This window comes from Sinocyclocheilus rhinocerous, unplaced genomic scaffold (genome assembly GCF_001515625.1).
Source record: "Sinocyclocheilus rhinocerous isolate Xijiao unplaced genomic scaffold, SAMN03320098_v1.1 scaffold658, whole genome shotgun sequence".
NCBI lineage: Eukaryota > Metazoa > Chordata > Actinopteri > Cypriniformes > Cyprinidae > Sinocyclocheilus > Sinocyclocheilus rhinocerous.
Window position 1 is genome coordinate 547,077 of NW_015650392.1, and position 17,641 is coordinate 564,717.

Consider the following 17,641-nt stretch of genomic DNA (forward strand, 5'->3'; position numbering starts at 1 on the left):
CTCACTCAGTCGATGCGCCGCCGCTCACCCCACCACAGAGCAGTGCAGAGCTGCCACCCGCACCGATTATAGCCGCACAGCACTCGCCGGTGCATCCAACGACCAAGCCGCTAAAACCGCTATGTCAGTTACTGAGCGCGTGGGAAGTTATTCTGGGAATCTCGCGCTGGCTACTTGGTGTGATCGAGCTGGAGAGCGGGTTTTACAGCCACTATTTTGTGGTACCCAAGAAAGATGGGGGACTCCGCCCGATCCTAGATCTCAGGCCTATCAACAGAGCACTTTGCAAGCGTCCGTTCAGGATGATAACACTAAACAGATCCTAGCACAAATTCGCCCCGGGGACTGGTTTGCGTCTGTGGATTTAAAGGACGCATAATTTCACATTCAGATAGCACCGCATCACAGACACTTTCTGAGGTTTGCGTTCGAGGGCACGACGTACCAGTACTCTGTTCTTCCGTTTGGGCTGGCTTTAGCCCTACGCACTTTCTCAAAGTGCATGGATGCAGCACTTTCCCCCCTCAGAGTGAGCGGGATGCGCATTCTCAATCTCAACTATCTGGACGATTGGCTGATTTTAGCTCATTCACGGGACACGCTAGCCAGCCATATAGACACGCTACTTCGTCACTTGGAGTCCCTAAGGCTATGTGTCAACATGCAGAAGAGCATTCTCGCCCAGAGTCAGTCTATAACATATCTGGGGGTGTGTTTCAACTCGGTGGAGATGCGCGCCCGCCTCTCTCGGGAGTGCTTGGCAGCCATTTTGTCTTCCCTGTGCCATTTCAGACTGGGCAACTCTGTTCACTTGAAGGAATTTCAGAGGCTGCTGGGACTCATGGCAGCAGCATCAGCGGTGTGTCATCTGGGTTTACTACACATGCACCCGCTGCAGTTATGGCTGAAATCTCGAGTCCCTTGGACGGCATGGATTTCGGGCCGTTTGCGCATCGTGGTCTACCGCGGCTGCATTGAAGCTCTGAGGCCGTGGTGCAACCCAGATCTCTTCAGCCGAGGGGTTCCCCTGGGCTTGGTGACGTCGTGTATTGTGGTCAAGATGGACGCATCGACTCGCGGTTGGGGAGCAGTGTGTGAAGGCATGCCGGCTTCGGGGCTGTGGGCTTAGCTCTAAAGGTTTTTCGACCGCAGCTGGAACTGCGGCATATACTGATTCACACCGACAACATGTCTGTGGTCTCGTACATAAATCACCAAGGAGGTGTGCGCTACAGGGCGCTATACGAGCAGGCAGCGAGTCTCCTGCGGTGGGCGGAACGTCACTTTCTCTCCATCAGAGCAGCACACATTCCCAGTCTCCTGAACTGCGGGGCAGACATGCTTTCGAGGAAAGGGATTCCTCAAGGAGAGTGGAGGTTGCACCCAGAGTCAGTTCAGATGATTTGGACCCGCTACGGAAGAGCGGAGGTGGATTTGTTCACGACGAGCGAGAATACGCATTGCCCGCTGTTCTTCTCTCTGTCTTACTCCCCGCTGGAAGGGGATGCTCTAGCATCGCACTGGCCAGCAGCCAGACTGTACGCATTTCCCCCGATCAAGATATTGCCGCTGGTGTTATGCCAGGGGGCTTCGGTGATACTCGTGGCCCCCGAACTGGCTGAACCAGCCTTGGTTCCCGGACCTGACAGAGCTGCTGGTGGTGCCACCCTGGCCGATCCCCATCAAGAAGGATCTGCTGTCTCAAGCGAGCGGCTCGGTGTGGCACTGCTTCGGGGATATCAGAGGAGCTGACCGCCCTGCATTCTCGTGTGCGCGACACGCTCTTGGAGGCACGGGCATCCTCCATGAGACGTTTGTATGCCCTAAAATGGGGAGTGTTTGTGAAATGGTGCCATGATGCTCATATCGACCCGGCTGCTTGCTCCGTGTCGGATGTTCTGTGTTTTCTACAGTACAGGCTGGATAGTGGATCTCTACCTTCAACTCTGAAAGTCTATGTGGCCGCTATTGCCTCGTTTCGTTCCCCGCTGGGCAGGCAATCGATCGGTTGGCATGTGCTGGTGGTGAGATTTCTTAAGGGGGTGAGGAGATTGCATCCCCCGCGTCCGCCTTCAGTCCCGCCTTGGGACCTAGAGGTGGTGTCAGGGCTTTGAGGACTTACATTGACTGTTCGGCCAGCCTTTGGCAGTCTGACCAGCTTTTTGTGTGCTACGGTGGTCGTACGAAGGGCCGGGCCATGTCAAAACAGAGACTTTCCCACTGGATTGTGGACGCTATCACGGCTGCTTATACAAGCCAAGGCTAGGGCCCACTCAACAAGAGCTATCGCCTCCTCCTGGGCGTGGTAAAGAGGTATGTCTATTCAGGATATATGTCTTGCAGCCGGCTGGTCTTCTCAGAATACCTTTGCCAGGTTTTACAAGCTGGACGTTCAGTCCTTAGCTTCCCAAGTGCTTTCGGTGAGTGCTTGATTCACGTTATGCTATCACTATTCATGTGTGTTATCTGCCTTGCAGTTACTACTCTGCGCAGCCCTCTATGCTATTGTTGTTGTTGTCTGCCCTGTACTTAGTGCAGCTCTTGTTATTCAATGTCTAATTCGATTTGTGTACCATCATCATGTTATCTGTTATGCTGCTTAGCACAGTTATCTCTGTGCAGCCCCCATCTCAATACTGTTGTTGTTGCTTCTACCCTGTTCTTAGCGCAGCCTACACTATTACTGGCCAGATATGCAAATTTAGTATACCTGGGTTTTAGACGCTCATTGGCTTATCTCCACCTATCAGCTGAGAGCCCGCCTAACAAGCGTCACTATTGGTTATGGGAATTATGTTTGTGTTTTGTCTTGCTGAGTGTGTAACTTGGTCAGGCTGCTCGTAGCCTCTCTCATGGCAGGATTAAATATTGTTCCCATAGTGGAGAAACCTCTGCTATGTCTCGTGAAAGCTCGTAACCTCGGTTCCCTGAGAGTGGGAATGAGGTCGCCGTGTTTGCTGCTTGACCAGCTAAGCGGCGTTCAGTATCAGATTCTGACATAATTGTCGCGTGCACTGCATTTTATACTGCCTCTCGAGCTCGTTAGTATTTGCATGTGATTTGCATACTTTGTGACAATTGGCCAGTCAATTGGACTGGTGTGGGCCAATAGGACTTCAGGAAAGGTTGGAAGGGAAGGAGTTCCCATAGCGGAGAAACCTCCACGATGTCTCATTCCATCTCTCAGGGAACCAAGGTTATGATAGTAACCGGAGACGTTTTACTTTATTTTGATAAAAAAAAAAAAAAAAGAAAAGAAAAGAAAAAAAAGGGTAGCATACAAAGTGAAAGACACTCATTGTTCTTTATAGCAAATTTGTACAGTGGTGAAAAACTTTGTTAATCTAAAAAAAACTTTGAAAAGGTTTAGAATAGACTGTAAAGGTTTTGAACAATCTACATTTTTTGTCCGCTTCATGTGGAAACATCAAGGATTTAAATTCAAATTGTGTGCTCTTTGTAGAAAACATTTGTGTATGCTTGTAAATCATTAGTTTACTTTGAATAGACAAATATGTAACATGCAACTTCTAAACAAATTTTGTTAGTCCATATAACACAACTGACTTTAGTTAGTTAAACTCAAACGTCTCTTGTTGAGCAAAAATGAGTGATAATAGTTGGCTTGAGCCAAAAATATTATTTCTCCCTAAAACAACCCCATTAAGTTAGATAACCTTGAAATATTTGTTTTCAACTTTCATAATTAAGTTTTGTGGAACCTGTTGACAAGAAAAAATTTATTAAAGTCAAGGTTTCATTTTTTTGAGTGTTTTTTGCCCCAACCCAGAGGAAAGAAAAATCAAAAGTGAGATCTCTTTAACATCTCAAATATTTCTCCTTGACGGAAATGAGGTTACTTTAAGATTGAATGGAGATTTTTGCTTGAGTCTCCTGCTTCTCAAACCTGTCTAATGAGACAAAAACACACACTCTCACAATCGTCTCCTTTAAAGCTGTAGAAGAGATCTTAACATCATCACTGTGCTTACATTTTTCTCTTTAGCTAGAGACTATATGTATCTCTCTGTCTCCTCCAAAGTTTCAAACAAGATCTCAACAACATCACACACTGTGCTCAGATTTTTCCCTTAAGCTAAAGACTCTGGTGGTCTCATATTTGTCTCCTCCAATGTTTCAAACAAGATCTCAACAACATCACACACTGTGCTCAGATTTTTCCCTTAAGCTAAAGACTCTGGTGGTCTCATATTTGTCTCCTCCAATGTTTCAAACAAGATCTCAACAACATCACACACTGTGCTCAGATTTTTCCCTTAAGCTAAAGACTCTGGTGGTCTCATATTTGTCTCCTCCAATGTTTCAAACAAGATCTCAACGACATTCCAGACTGTGCTTAGATTTTTCTCTTTAGCTAGAGACGCTGGATCTCTCACATTTGTCTCCTTTAAAGCCTTAGAAGAGATCTCAACAACATCACACACTGTGCTCAGACATTTCTCCTAATCTAAAGACTCTGGTGGTCTCACATTTGTCTCCTTTAAAGCTTTAGAAGAGATCTCAACAACATCACACACTGTGCTCAGATTTTTCTCCTTAGCTAGAGACTCTGGTGGTCTCATATTTGTCTCCTCCAATGTTTCAAACAAGATCTCAACAACATCACACACTGTGCTTAGATTTTTCTCTTTAGCTAGAGACTATATATCTTACATTTGTCTCCTCAAAAAGTTATAAGAGATCTCTAAAACATCACACACTGAGCTCAGATTTTTCTCCTACACTAAAGACACAGGAGCTCTCACGTTTGTCTCCTCTAAAATTCAGATGAATTTCTACCATATAATATGTACAGTATTAATAATCAAATTAGTCAATTAATAATCAAGACTGAGTCATAACCTATTTGTCTTTCAGCAAAGAAAGCTCCAGGGTTAATTTTTCCGGATATCAGTTTTGATAAAGGCATACATTACTATTTCCAACAACAAATTATGTGCCTACGCTCATTAACATTATCCCATAAAAAGTAACATTATCCTTATTTCTGGATAATTTCTCTCTTAATATAGGCTTAAACTCTGAATGTATTATTTTTTCCCCTTTATTTAGTGCCTTTCGAGTACTTGACTTGGTGCACACTTTGTAAAGTTGAGATATTTTATAAAGCTTTAAAGGAGACAAATGTGAGACCCCCAGAGTCTTTAGCTTAAAGGGGTCATATGATGCTGCTAAAAAGAACATTATTTTGTGTATTTGGTGTAATGAAATGTGTTTATGCGGTTTAAAGTTAAAAAAACACATTATTTTCCACATACTGTACATTATTGTTTCTCCTCTATCTATCGCCTTCTGAAACGCGTCGATTTTTACAAAACTAATCGGTCTGAAAAGCGAGGTGTGCTCTGATTAGCCAGGGCGCGACTCGGCAGTATGTTTAAGATTTCCCTTTGCGACCAGCACAGATCAGCTCTAGGCATGGCGAAGCGGATATCGTCCTCTTTTGGAAGACCAAAGTAGCTTCGCTTTCACAACGAAGCACACAGCGTCTTCACGACATGGCGGCAGCGGCAACAACAATATTACAGCGAGAATAAAAGTTACTCCTTCTTTCTTTGTGTGAACATTTGGGCGGTGTTATGCAAATCTTCCCACATAGTGAGGTAGATATGTGGGGGCGTGTTCGAACGAGCCGTTTTAGGGGGGTGTGGCTGACTCTTAACTTTTATAAAGAATATCTCTTTGGATTTGAGACTTTAGTCTTTGCAACTTTACAGATCTTCTTTATGCACCAAGAGCTTGTAACACTCCAAAGAGAAAGGAAAAAATGAAATTGCATCATATGACCCCTTTAAGAGAAACATGGTGTGTAGTGTGAGAGTGGCATTGTTTGTCGGATATAGCAACAGTAGCTAATGGTGGGAGGGTCTTTGCGATCAATCACTTACGTCGCCACAACGTAACTTGCACAATGTATCATGCACACGTCGACAATGTTCAATTTCCAAATATTCACAGACTGATATCAGTTCCTTTTTCTATTTATCTCAGACAGTTCTCTGTCCTGTATAGAAAAAAAACAGTCTCTGTGCAGGAATAGTTTTACCTTAAGCAGGGAAAAAAATTTGAAATCGCAATACTCTCCTGGTCCTGTAGGAAGAAATTTCTTCTTTCTCTTCCAGTGTCCGAATAGGTTGGCTCGCCATCAACTAAAGTCAATCTCAACTCAAAAAAAAACCTGACCTGTTCAAAAGGCCAGAAATGCACGACTGCATTTAGTCAACAATAGCATCACATTAGGTAACATATGTTACTTAACCAATCTAATATATTTGTTGAACTTTTTTGGTATAACTGTCCAGAAACAGAGAGAAATGTCAGACGCCATCCTCTCCAGCAGCTTATGTGTTGCAGCAAGACAATAGAGATCTCCCATCCCTGCGTTCCATTTGGAAGGGCTCATCCCTACGCCCTAATCCCTTCAAAGGGTTTACCCTCCGGAGTGAGAGCTTCGAAAGTTTGAAGGGTGTAGGGGACCAAACAACTGTTTCTTGAAGTGCCCTTCTGTGTCATCATCACGTGCCCACACGGAGGCACCATCATCATGCAAAGAATCTGCGCAAAGGATCATGGGAGCCTGAAGTGTCCATTAGTTGTACCCTTCGAAATCCTTCATTCCGAAGGGCCCTTTGAAGTGGCCAGTTTTGAGCACTTCGTTTTTGGAACGACCCTTTAATATGGCGGCCATGATTGTTTTCACTCGAAGTGCCCTTCGGAGGGCGATAAATTCCGTTTGGAACGCACTGCATGTTTCTCACACATGTTTCTCTTCTATAGAGAATGTGAAGCTATGTCACGCCGCGTTGCATACTGGGGCGCCGCCGCCATTTTGAGAGGATCACCCACTGCTACAAATGCTGAAATGAATACGGATACCTGCTTTTGACTTCCCCTGATCAGTTTTGATGCAGGTTGGCAACACTGGAGTGTGACTGGAGCAGAGATGGAGGGAAGTGACGTAGGATCAGGAAGTGAGCTGGACATAGAGGATGAATGTAGTGGCGGGGAGAGAGGAAGTAAAAATGGAAATTGGAATATAGTAGAAAATCGAAAAAGGAAAAAAAATGGAATCAACTTTCTGGTTCGGAAAGTGAAAGGGAAAGACAGCAGGAGAGAAGGAAGAAGGAAGAGTTTAAGGTAATGATAAAATTCATGTCTGATAATATGAATGCATTAAACCCACTGAAAATAACTAAAGCGATCAAAGAAGAGATCGGGAAAATCGAACATGCGAAAATGTTACGGAATGGAAAGTTGCTGCTTTTTTGTAAAAATAAAAAACAGGTACTAGGCTTAAAGATGCTAGCAGGGCAAAAAAATTTGTGTACACTGTTGGAAGAGAAGAAATGGATGAAGGGAGTAATAACAGGGGTCTCAACGGATGTATCAGAAGACACAATCAAGAGAAGTTTATCAGGGGCAAAAGTGGTAGGGGTCAAACGTCTGAAATATGTCAGAGAAAAAGAAAAGCTGGATAGCTTATCTGTAATGGTGCAGTTTGAAGAAGAAAGTATTCTTTGGGTTTATAAGCTATGCTGTTAGACCAAGCGTTTTCCTCCCTTTAGAAAATCGTAATGAAGAAAACGCTTATGCATTAAGACAGTATTTAAAGTTCGTATTTTGGGTTCATCAGTTTTTCTGCAGATATTATGCTTTATTAAGTAGGCTAAGGTGTGTAACGTTACAGAATGTGGTCTTTTAATACCACTATCTCTGTACATTAGGCATTCTTTATATGATAGGAAAAAACTTGGTACATGGTACATTGAGCCACACGAAGCGTTATTTGTGTTAAGCGTTTTAATGTCCCTGTTTCAAGTTCTGCTCACAAGCCGAGTGAGAGTCATACTCGCGAAGGTGATGTTATTTATTAAACCAAACAAAATGAAAACTTTCAAAAACACGCAGCAATATGATTCTTTTATTTGAGTGACGGGCTGTGGGTTTATTCGGTGAAATTATTAATAGATTTACTATCTGGCGTCTTGTCATCTCCGCGACCTGCTTCTTGGGGTTTTTAGACGTAGAAAAGGCGAAAAATACACTGCATTGTCCAGTTTTCTCTCAGAACGATGATCAGAGTTACTTTTGCAATTCTCGATGCAGCATGAATGACATATACAATGGTGACATTTTCCACAATCACAACAGAAAATCAAAATACTGCCCTGAACTCAAAAGCGGAGAGGCAGCGCGATACTCTCAGTATGGCGGATAAACAGTTTCCCAGAACTCGGCTTAACATTCTCTATTGTCATTTTGGACTCCATTGTCTCAGAGCTTCTCATGTCTCAGTTGTGTCTACTTTTATTTCTCCTAAGGAATGTTAGGAGTAACATCTGAGACACTGTTGAGACTAAAATGAGAAATACATGAGAATCACAACTAAGTCTCATGAGCTTAGAAAGAGCAAACTCTGAGAAATAAAATATTCCTATAATGGAGTCTTGATAGAGATTGCAGCAAGACAATTAAGAGATATTTTGTTTACTCCACCACATTCTCAGTTTTTACTCTTTTTTCCAAAATATTCCTCATATCTCATTTGTGACTACTTTTATTTCTCCTAAGGAATTTTAGGAGAAACATCTGAAATGCTGTTGATACTTAAATGAGAGATATATGAGAATCTCATCTAAGTCTCCTGAGCTTAGGAAGAGCAACCACTGAGCAACAAATTTCTCCTCTGGGAAGTGCTCTAAGTGATACAATATTAACAAAGGTGGAAGCAGATATTACTCAAAGATAAAAATGTATATGGTGAAGTTTTGTCTTCTATAAAACACATGGATTTAAATGTAGTGCCTACTAGTTGATGGTAACAATTTTATTTATGAATGAGCAGAAGCTCTGAAACAGGCTATAACAGAGCAGTGGGAAAGAAAAGAGGGGAAGGCAAGAGAGAAAGCAGAGAGAGTCTCTTTCTCTTTGAAAGCAAAGCACTTACCACTATGTTTATGAGCTATGACTAAGAGCTTTAATAAATGTCAGTGGCTTGTTATTTATAAAATTGTAATTAAAAAAAAAAAAAAAAATTGCATGTCATTTTTTTTTACATTTAAATGTACTTTAAATGTTTATGGGTTTAGCTACTGAATCAGAAAACTCAAGCACTGTGCCATAATCTAGTGTATAGAGCTTATTTCATATAGAAGAGCTGTTGTGTTTAGGGAACACATCCAATCCGGACTGCGTATGATCCCATTCATTCTCTCTTGATACTCTCCTGTCAGCAAAATTATCAGATGAGAACAAGATTGACAGTAAGGTGTAATGTTTAATATGTATAAATGTGGCATGTACTGAGCATAATAATAATAAGGCTGATAAATTTTCAAATTATAAAATAATGATAAAATAAAGTTTAACAAAACGGTCCAGAACGACTCTAGAAAAGTTAAGACTGGAAAACCAAAGGATTATTCCCACAGGATATACTCTTAATTTATTTGGATTAAAAAGAAAGATAAACATACTGAGTGAAAGAAAGGATGCCCATTGTAGATGGTCATTCACAGCAAAGTTTGTACATGCTCAATTATAGCAATGGTCTAACATTTTGTTAGTCTTAAAAACTGAGAAAAAAAATCTGAGAAACATATTTGTTGAAAATCAGAGACACATCTGTAAATGTTTTGAATAATCTAAGTTTTTGTTCCCTTTACATGTGGATTACACATGTACATGTACATGTACATGTGGACATGTAAGATTTAAGTTTATATTGTGTTCTTTGTAGATAACATTTTTGTAGGACTGATAATTTTGGGCACCTTTCATAATAGGTGATACTGGTGTAAAAATATCATCTGTAAACAAAATTACAACAAAAACATCTGGTCTTCTGAACTTCTGCTGGGATATGTTACTGTAAAGCATACATGGAAATAATGAAACAACCTGTTTAGTTTGAAAACAAAAAATCGATAAGATCAATAAGCAATTTCAACGGATGAAAGCGAATGAAATAATTGTTGTTCTCAGCTTCAATTCTTACCTGTTCATCCTGATCCTTAGCTAATTGCCTTTTCATTTTCTCTCGTTCTTCATGCACAAGATTTTGAACCTTACGCTCTAGAGCCTCCATCTCCCTCTTTCGCTGTTCTTCAGTCTCCTTCATGATCCTTTGTTTCTCCTCCTCAATTGCTCTCTCTACTTCCTGAAGCATTTCATTAGTGTAGTATTGTCCACCATTAATACTAACCATTTCATCAATTTTGTCTAGCAGCTGCATAACCTGTGCTCTATCCTGTTTGTCATTGTCAATCACAAAGCAGCGCTCCCCACATTTTCTGACAAAATTCGGTAGTTCTGAATTTTCGCTCACAAATGTTTCAATATCCTTCCCTTTAAGTTGATTTCCATGAGTGAACAGTGCCATGGTATAAGGTATTGCATCTTTACCAAATAATCTTTCAATAAATTCTATTGTTTTTTCATTTTCTTCTGTGAATCTTTCCAATTTAATAACAACTAGGAAGGCATGTGGACCTGGAGCAGAATAAGATATACACATCTTGATTTCTTTCATTACCTTTTGTTTACTTTCTTCATCTTTTCTTGTGTCAAAAAGGCCAGGTGTGTCAATAATTGAGATTTTTCTCCCATTAATAATATTAGATTTCTTTTCACAGTCTTCGGTAACAGATGAAGCTGAACTATTGGATTCGAAGACTTCCTTTCCCAGGATGGTGTTTCCTGTTGCACTTTTTCCAACCCCTGTCTTTCCGATCAGGACAATCCGGATCTCATCTATCATGTAATGATTTATGAAACAGATAATTATAATAAATAATTTCAATGATTCAATCATGTTAATAATCATAGCAATTCTATTAGTTTTGTTTATCCATACAAAGCAAAAAACACCAATTTAAGACCAATTTAACTGACATAATTTTACCTGTCTCTGATTCAGCATTGAATGAAGTGTTGGTCTCATTTTTCCTGATCTGCAAACAAGTATATGAATATATAATGTTCATTAAATTATTGATGCCTTATAGGTGTGATTTTAAAAAAACAATTATCATAATTTTAAGTATTGAAATGTCTTTAAACAAGAAATTATTCATTTATTTTGCTGTTTAAAATGATAAATATATTAACCTTCCAAAAAAATGTTTATTTCCATACTTAGTTGTTAGGCATCCTGTTCATTATTTTGTGATTGTGTAAATAATCAAGTCACAATTAATCAAAGTGTCTGAGCAAGTTTAAGCGTGCAAGTTTGAGGAGGATTGTACACAAGGCCCTCACATATTCACTGTACACACCTCAAAACTACTGCATTGCAGGAAGAATGCATGTACACGCTTTTGCTGTCTGATAAAGGATAATGTTCTTTTCAAGCAGCATATTTAGAATATTCCATCAGTGCCTAAGGGCTTTTCATATGCAGATGCTGTCAGTGATTTATAGTTTAAGGCATAGCAAAAATGCTACTTTTGTTAAACTAATATAAAAGCTATTCTGAAGGCACAGAGCAAGAGTCAAAACAGCAAGCAATGATATTTACATAGTGATAGAGATAATTACCCGTAAACCAGCTGCAACAACACCACAGAAAAAAGACCAGGAAAGCCAGGACTTGGATGCTTTAAGGCAGTGTTACTCATTGCGCGGCTCGCGAGCCTCATGCGGCTCGCCAAGCTTTGATGTGTGGCTCGCATGGCAGATGGCAGTAAATAATGCGATGATATGATCAATACAGATATTTAATAAAAACATTAAAAACAAGCAGGACTATGTCTAAGCCATTATAAAAACTCACACCGTGTCTACACTGGACACAAGCGTCGTGGTGTGACGCGACAAAAGACAATAGAACACATTATAATTATGGCCCTATGATTTCTGCGATGCGGAAAACGCGGACGGAATTGCGGAATCCAGTCATAAAAACAGAATTTACTGTATAACGCGGAATGTCACGGAATTTGTCAAAGTTTGGGTGAATAAATCAAAAGTAGGTCATTACACTTAAATCAAATCGCAATATTGACTGGTATCTGTAAATTTTAAGCTGCAAAAATAACATTTAAATATGAATCCTGCATGTCTCTTTATGAATGAATGGCACAGACGCGCGGTTTCGTTTACTACACACATACTGAAGTGCGAAGTGTTTTCAGCGTCTGCTGTCTCGCTAAATGAGAACATAAATACATGAACAACAGTCAGTGTCTGCTCTATTACAAATAATTTATATTTTAAAAATACCCAAAACAGCGGAATTACAAGATGGAAATATAGACTAGAAAGATATTTAAACTTGCTCTGCCCTTACGTCCATGACATTGACTCACTGCGGAGTTGTTTTGGCAATCTTTCCAGCTCTTAACGCCGAATGTGCTCTTATGGTTTGATACATGATGGGCTAATGTAGAAGCAAATAACTTTAATAAAAAATAACTTTTAAAAATAAACCCCTTTGTATTGCATTGCATATTGTATGTTCAGGGATGACAGATTGAGAAGCAGACATGCTATTTATGACTGGATGTAACTTTTCATACTTTGCAGTAAAAGTGGCTCTCCTATTAACTTTGTCCTATAAGTGCGGCTCTCGTGAAAAAAATAGTGAAGATCACTGCTTTAAGGGGTTCTTTAAACTGGCTGTGTTTTGCTGTGGTTTGAGATTTTTTTTGTTAACCAGATGTTAATATGATGCATTAGTATTTTATTTCTAGAACTGTATTATTTATTTAACTTTAATGATATTTGCAATGCTAAAATTCATGTTAATAGTTGAATCCTACCTTCCATTGCAGATCTGCTGGTCTGAATTTCTCTGTATAGCTTTGTTTTAGTTTTAACTTTCATTTCTCCCCACTGTCCTATATACCTGGTATCTATGAAGGGGAGGAGCCTCAAATGACACTTGCATGCTCAATAACTTTTCACTTGTTTTTCTGTCACCTGATGCCTCTAAGCATTCAGTCATGTGTATTGCAAAACAGCAGAATTCATCATGAATCTGTTATAGCTTTGATTTATTCAAAGCTATTCATGTTCCTATGAATTACAAATGATTTACATAATAATGTATAAGTAAATGAATCCTTTTAGCGGATAATGTACTGCGCTATTGCTGTGTGAGCAAGGTCACACCCTGTATGTGCTTTTTTCTTCTTCTTAAGGAATGTTATTTGAGGCTACTGTAAGTGCAAATTCTACATGGAAAGAACAATTTGCATGTCTCATTTTTCTTTCATTTAAATCATATATGGTGCTCTAAGTGGAATATTTGTTCTCCTGAAATTACATTTACATGCATCTGTTGCTGTTTTTTTTAAATTATTATTATGTTATGTTTCTTTGATTGTTTTGTCAAATTTATTTATCAAGTACTTGGTGCTTCTTCACAAATTTCATAACCTGAACTGAGAATTTCTGAGAAATACATTAAAAGAAAACACTGGCATCACAGCATAAACATGACTTATTTAAATCATTTTCGTTGTTTAAAAATAATTTTATTAAGCTATTTAAACTCCCACTGCATTAGTTTGACTGACTGATATAACATGGATGATTTTAATAGTTTTTACTATTTTACTATTTACTTTAAATAACGTTTTTGCACAAATGCCAGTTCTCAAATCTCAAATAGTCTATAAACTACAGTTAGCAAATGATGCAAACATGCAGCGACGAATGATGGAAACCTGAAGTTTCCCACCAAATCTAGGAAGAAGAACAATCCACACTACAAGTGATAGGGCTGTTTAGATCCCAGATAAAAGAGAAAGAGTTTAAATGAGGTCTCATATTTGCATTGGTGGTATATTGAAAAGAATTTGCACATTCCAGCAACACCCCTCTGTGAAATCTACTTTCAGTTTTACTTAGAACAAAACCAACTGGAAAAAAGTCTGTTTGTCAGGGATTACATGACTCTACTGCTGTCATTTAACGCTTTACACCAACCCTTTACAGTTTCATGTGTGCATTACATTTGTTTAAAATAGACTTATAATTTTGTGATGGAAAGTGTCACTGGCAAAATATCAAAGGTTGATTTTTAACGTGTATGTTAAAACACATATTTAAAGGAATCATATTCATGCTGCACAAACCCAGACTCTGTTGACGCTGTAGGCAGTACTGTAACAATTTATCAAAACTCAGCACTAGATGTGAAAAACCTGTGTTGTGCCAAGGTTTTTATGTAGTAGAGCATTTTATGACAATGACAATGACAGTGACAATTTATTTATATAACACGATTAAAAACAACCCGCGTTGACCAATGTGCTTTACAATAACTAAAACCACAAACAACAAGAACAAAACAATAAGACAGAAACAACTAAAATTGTAAAAGATTACCATAAAAGAAAATGCTTCAACATAATATAAAACAGTAATATACAATAGAAAATGCTTCTAGTATTAAATGCTTTATCAAATAGAAAAGTTTTTAAATTAGATTTAAAAACAGACAAATATGTTGCCAGTCTAATAGAGATGGGCAAATCATTCCAAAGTATGGGGGCTTTTTGAAGCTCAAAGTGGGCAGAGCGGGCTGTCCGAAATTGATTGTAGAACCATTGTCATCAACTGGCTTACGATGCTTTTGGGAAATGCAGCCCTGAAGAGTTTTGTAAATAATAGCCTACTGTAAATGCCCGACATGCCAATAAAGCTTTGATTATGCCAGTGGTTCTCAAACTTGTCCTGGAGTACCCCCAGCCCTGAACATTTTGTATGGCCGTTTCTCAATATGCGTTCTTGTCTGTACTTGTGTTCTTGTGGACTTGTGAAACGTCATCAGTCATCACCCAAGTACTGTTCCAATTCAAAGTTCACATCTAGCCAAGTACAGTTCAAATCCCCGGATGTGTTCTTGCTCCGCCCCTTTTATCAAGGATGCATCCAGAGGTGACTTGTGCAAACTTGAGGCAGCCAGGTATCCCAGAATGCATTTCCCACCAACCAGCAAGCGTTAATGGCGGAGGAGAAAAACCGCATTATTTTCAAAATATTACAGTTATTGTGTCAAGAAATGCAGTTCTAAGAGTATTTCAGGCAAGAATGCAGTTGTTTAAAACTCAAATCTGCGGTTTATTTATAAAGAGAGCGCCTATTTGAAAATGTGCTTTGCCGTTTTCGGAGACGTGAGCTCCACGCGATCAGCGGGCGCTCAGTGCTCATGTATCCGCCGAGAGCAGTCTCACCTCGGCTAGTCCTTCTGACATTTGCCGCTGGCTCTGATAGTGGTAGTGGTTAAACATGAGGTATAATTAATTTGGGGTAAATCTAACAAGCAATCTTTGGTCTCATGAATCTATTATTTCTTCCAGGTCATATCGTTTTGGCTGAGCACAACGTTATGTTTCATAAATTATTTATTTATTAATCGTAATACAGCGCTGACTTTGTTGCATACATTTGACTGAATTGTTTGCTTTTGTCTTATTTCCTATTACATAAGTCTCTTATTTATAGTTATACTTTTATAATGGCTATTATTGTTCATTAAAACTGACATTTAACAAAAAAAAGCAGAGTTGTGCTTGTCATATTTCATTTTATTATCCATTCAGTGAAGATAATCAGAGTATATGTGCACATATACCTAAACTGAACAACTTTGCCTCCGGGAGTAATGCTGTCAATCAAATCGTTCATTAAATAAATATTAAATATTCTCAATTATGTTAAAAACCTATTTTTGCGAACTAGTCCTAGGTTTTTCGCTCAATCTCGATCAAACCACTACAAAACAATTTTCTGGACTCTCTAGATCAATAATTATCAAAAAAGTTGTGAATTTTGTCCTTTGGTTAGCTATAACGGGCTCATTTAGAAAAGGAGCTTGGCCACATATACCCAAAAGCCTATAAAACCTAAAGGAAAACTCAAAATTTTATGAAACTTGGGGAAAACATGTGACAGATGACTCTTAACAAGCATGCAAAGTTTCATAGAGATCGGACCATAGGTGGCGCTATAACAGTTAAAAAGGCCTCAAAACACACAGATTTCTATAGTAAATGATAGTAAACCTCAAATTGCAAAAAAAAAAAAGTTCATATATTCACACAAACACTAGATCTTCATATCATATGATAGATCTCCTCATTCTGAATAACTTTGCCTCTAGGACCAATGCTGTCAATCAAACTATTAATTAAATATTTGAGATTATTTAAAAAAACTACTTTTGTGAACTAGTCGTAGGTTTTAAACTCAAAATCGATACAATCAGTGCAGTACATTTCTCTGGACTTTCTAGATCAAGAATAATCAAAAAATGTTGAAAATTTGCATTTGGACAGTTATAACAGGACCATTTCGTAATATGGTCTTGATCTAGTGTACCCAAATGTCTATAAATCTTAAAATGAAAACGCAAAACATCACAAATCTATGTAAACTCGTGCATTATATTATTCTAAACAATCATGCAAAATTTTATGGAGATTGGACATAAACTGACACTGTAATAGCTATGAAGGTTAAAAACAGTACGTCTATGCTTGCATTACCTGAAAGTACAAATACAACCACTAGGTGGCAGTATTTATATCATTTTTTAGCTCTGATCCACCGCAATGTTCAACTGTCCTGAGCGCATTCACAACATCCAATGAGTGATGTATACGCGTGACAGATTGCTTCCGCTCATGCATCTATTATGCCAGAGCACGTACACGCAGGCGCCGGATGTTGTGAATGCGCTCAGGACAGTTGGACATTGCGGTGGATCAGAGGTAAAAAAAAAAATTATATAAATACTGTTCAGTTTCTTGATATCCTTTTAAGGGGTTAAATAGCAAAGGCATTTGCACCCATTTGTGCGCCCATGGGCGTGTTGGTCTGAAAATGAGGTGTGTTCAGGCACATTGTTGGCGCGTTGCTATTTTGAGGCAGCTGAAAACCACTGCACCATTGATCAACTGAAACCTGTTCTAAAGTCAATGGCGCAATATTTTTATTTATTTATTTATTCATTGTTATTTAAAGACTGCGTTAGTAATATGCGTCTATAGGCAGGTCCACAAAGTACACTTTGCTTATTACACACACAGGGACTCGCAGCATACAAACATTTTTTAATATGAAAAATTAAAGGATTAAAATGTAAAAGATTATTATTGTGTACATAAATATAAAAATTCCTACACGTCATAATGGATAGTCATTGCATGTATCCGAATTAGCCTACCTATTTGCTCGCGCATGAGCAGATCTATTTCAGAAGCGTTCTGTTTTTCCACTTGCAAATTCCGCCATGGCGCGAGCGCAACTGGCTTTAAAAGGGTTAAGGCTAGAAGGGATACGTATGGTGCTACTGGGCATGCGCACATCAATACAGCGTAATTTTTGTCACACTGTACAACAATAATTACAATTTTTTTTATTATTGTAAGGGGTAGGTTTAGGTTTAGGGTTGGGGTAGGTGTAGACGTTAATAAACCACAATCTAATAGGCATAAACATAAAGCCATGCCTGCATTTGTGATCGGAGAAACGACAAACAACAAACAACAAGTGCTACTCTACACTGCTCAAAACTCGCGTTTGAATAGTCAGTGGCAAATTCTTTAACCCTTACAGGGGTCATATGATGCTATTTTAAAGATCATTATTTTGTGTATTTGGTGTAACA

At 39.0% G+C, this 17,641-nt stretch overlaps 1 protein-coding gene across 1 annotated transcript; it reads right to left on the reverse strand.

Annotated features, from left to right (window-relative positions):
- Positions 1–9,877: 9,877 nt before the first annotated feature.
- Positions 9,878–13,398, reverse strand: LOC107712013 (GTPase IMAP family member 7-like). The gene is made up of 5 exons (XM_016517134.1): positions 13,375–13,398; positions 12,783–12,839; positions 10,925–10,973; positions 10,019–10,773; positions 9,878–9,889 (listed from the first exon to the last, which is right to left on the reverse strand). The coding sequence occupies exons 1-5, from the start codon at positions 13,396–13,398 to the stop codon at positions 9,887–9,889; spliced, it is 888 nt and encodes a 295-aa protein (XP_016372620.1). The 3' UTR covers positions 9,878–9,886.
- Between the last annotated feature and the right edge of the window lie 4,243 nt (positions 13,399–17,641).